The 1,529-nt window shown below is 46.0% G+C and overlaps 1 protein-coding gene across 1 annotated transcript; it reads left to right on the top strand.

Annotated features, from left to right (window-relative positions):
• The first annotated feature begins 340 nt into the window (after positions 1–340).
• Positions 341–1,030, top strand: LOC102993887 (60S ribosomal protein L9-like). Its single transcript, XM_055089488.1, has one exon. It carries the CDS (start codon positions 361–363, stop codon positions 934–936), a length of 576 nt encoding a protein of 191 aa, XP_054945463.1. The 5' UTR covers positions 341–360; the 3' UTR covers positions 937–1,030.
• Positions 1,031–1,529: the final 499 nt, after the last annotated feature.

The raw sequence follows: 1,529 nt of genomic DNA, 5'->3' as shown, positions 1-1,529 counted from the left end.
TCTGGTATCGTTATTATTACTCACCATTTCCCGGAAGCTCTGGGCAATGCACTTAGAGATCAAATGGAAATAAGATATATAATTACTTAAAAGGAGGGGAATAAAGCACAGCCAATATTGTTGACTACCTCAGAAAACCCCAGACAATCAACTGAAGAAGCGTTTCCTGATAAAGAATCAGCACACTGGCTGGATGCAAGGTAACTAATATCTAAAAGTTGATAGCTTGCTTCTACACCAGCATGCTGCTGCATCCTTCATCTGGTCTGAACCAAACTGTTTGTCATAATTCAGAAATGGGACCAGAACCTTCTTCATTAAGAAAATATTATAGCTCTCTTTGCTGCATCTACTGTGAGAATGAAGACCATTCTCAGCAATCAGACTGTCGACATTCCAGAAAATGTCGACATTACTCTGAAGGGACGCACAGTTATTGTGAAGGGCCCCAGAGGCACCCTGCGGAGGGACTTCAATCACATCAATGTAGAACTCAGTCTCCTCGGGAAGAAAAAGAAGAGGCTCCGGGTTGACAAATGGTGGGGGAATAGAAAGGAACTGGCCACTGTTCGCACCATCTGTAGTCACGGACAGAGCACGATCAAGGGTGTTACACCGGGCTTCCGATACAAGATGAGGTCTGTGTATGCTCACTTGCCCATCACCGTGGTTATTCAGGAGAATGGTTCTCTTGTTGAAATCCGAAATCTTGGGGGTGAAGACTACATCCGCAGGGTTCGGATGAGGCCAGGTGTTGCTTGTTCAGTATCTCAAGCCCAGAAAGATGAGTTGATTCTTGAAGGAAATGACATTGAACTTGTGTCAAATTCAGCTGCTTTGATTCAGCAAGCCACAACAGCTAAAAACAGGGATATCGGAAAATTTTTGGATGGTATCTATGTTTCTGAAAAAGGAACAGTTCAGGCTGAGGAATAAGATCTGAGTGATCCAGTTACAGAAACCGCAAGAGGCCAAGCTCATATGTGATATTTTAAAAAGGAATAAAAGCTCTTTTGACTTGGGGAAAAAAAAAAAAAAATATTGTAATTTCCCATCGATGTGGTTCTCCCTCTTCCTCGTTCTGGGAAGTCTACCGCACAGCGCCTGCCCACGGGGAAGTGCGCAGTCTGAGGAAGCTGCCCTGCTTGAAACTGATCTTAAAGGTGAGAGTCACTTGAATAAAGCAGGGCTGTGGGCGGGCGCGGGTGAGGAGCGGGGTGATGAACATACAGCACAGTGTTCTCAGTGCTGTCTAAGGGGCGGCTTGACAAGAGAAGTACTCAGGGGGTCAACATCACTTGGCCCGAGTTGAATAATTTAAGACCTTTAAGTGTTTCTTTTTGGAAAAGAAATCAAGAGTTAATTGGTCTCTGGAAGTGATGGACCGCATGAGTGGAACCGGACGGGAGAAGGGGGTGCAGGTGGCTGGCAAAGGCACTGGGAGATTGTGGTGACTTTAAGCGCCCTAACCTCTCCCGGCAGCGACATCCCAGATCAGAGGCTCAGCTTTTGCACGGAAGGAGCACCTC

This window comes from Physeter macrocephalus, chromosome 13, assembly GCF_002837175.3.
Source record: "Physeter macrocephalus isolate SW-GA chromosome 13, ASM283717v5, whole genome shotgun sequence".
Lineage (NCBI taxonomy): Eukaryota > Metazoa > Chordata > Mammalia > Artiodactyla > Physeteridae > Physeter > Physeter macrocephalus.
This window is presented reverse-complemented; position numbering and strand designations above follow the sequence as displayed.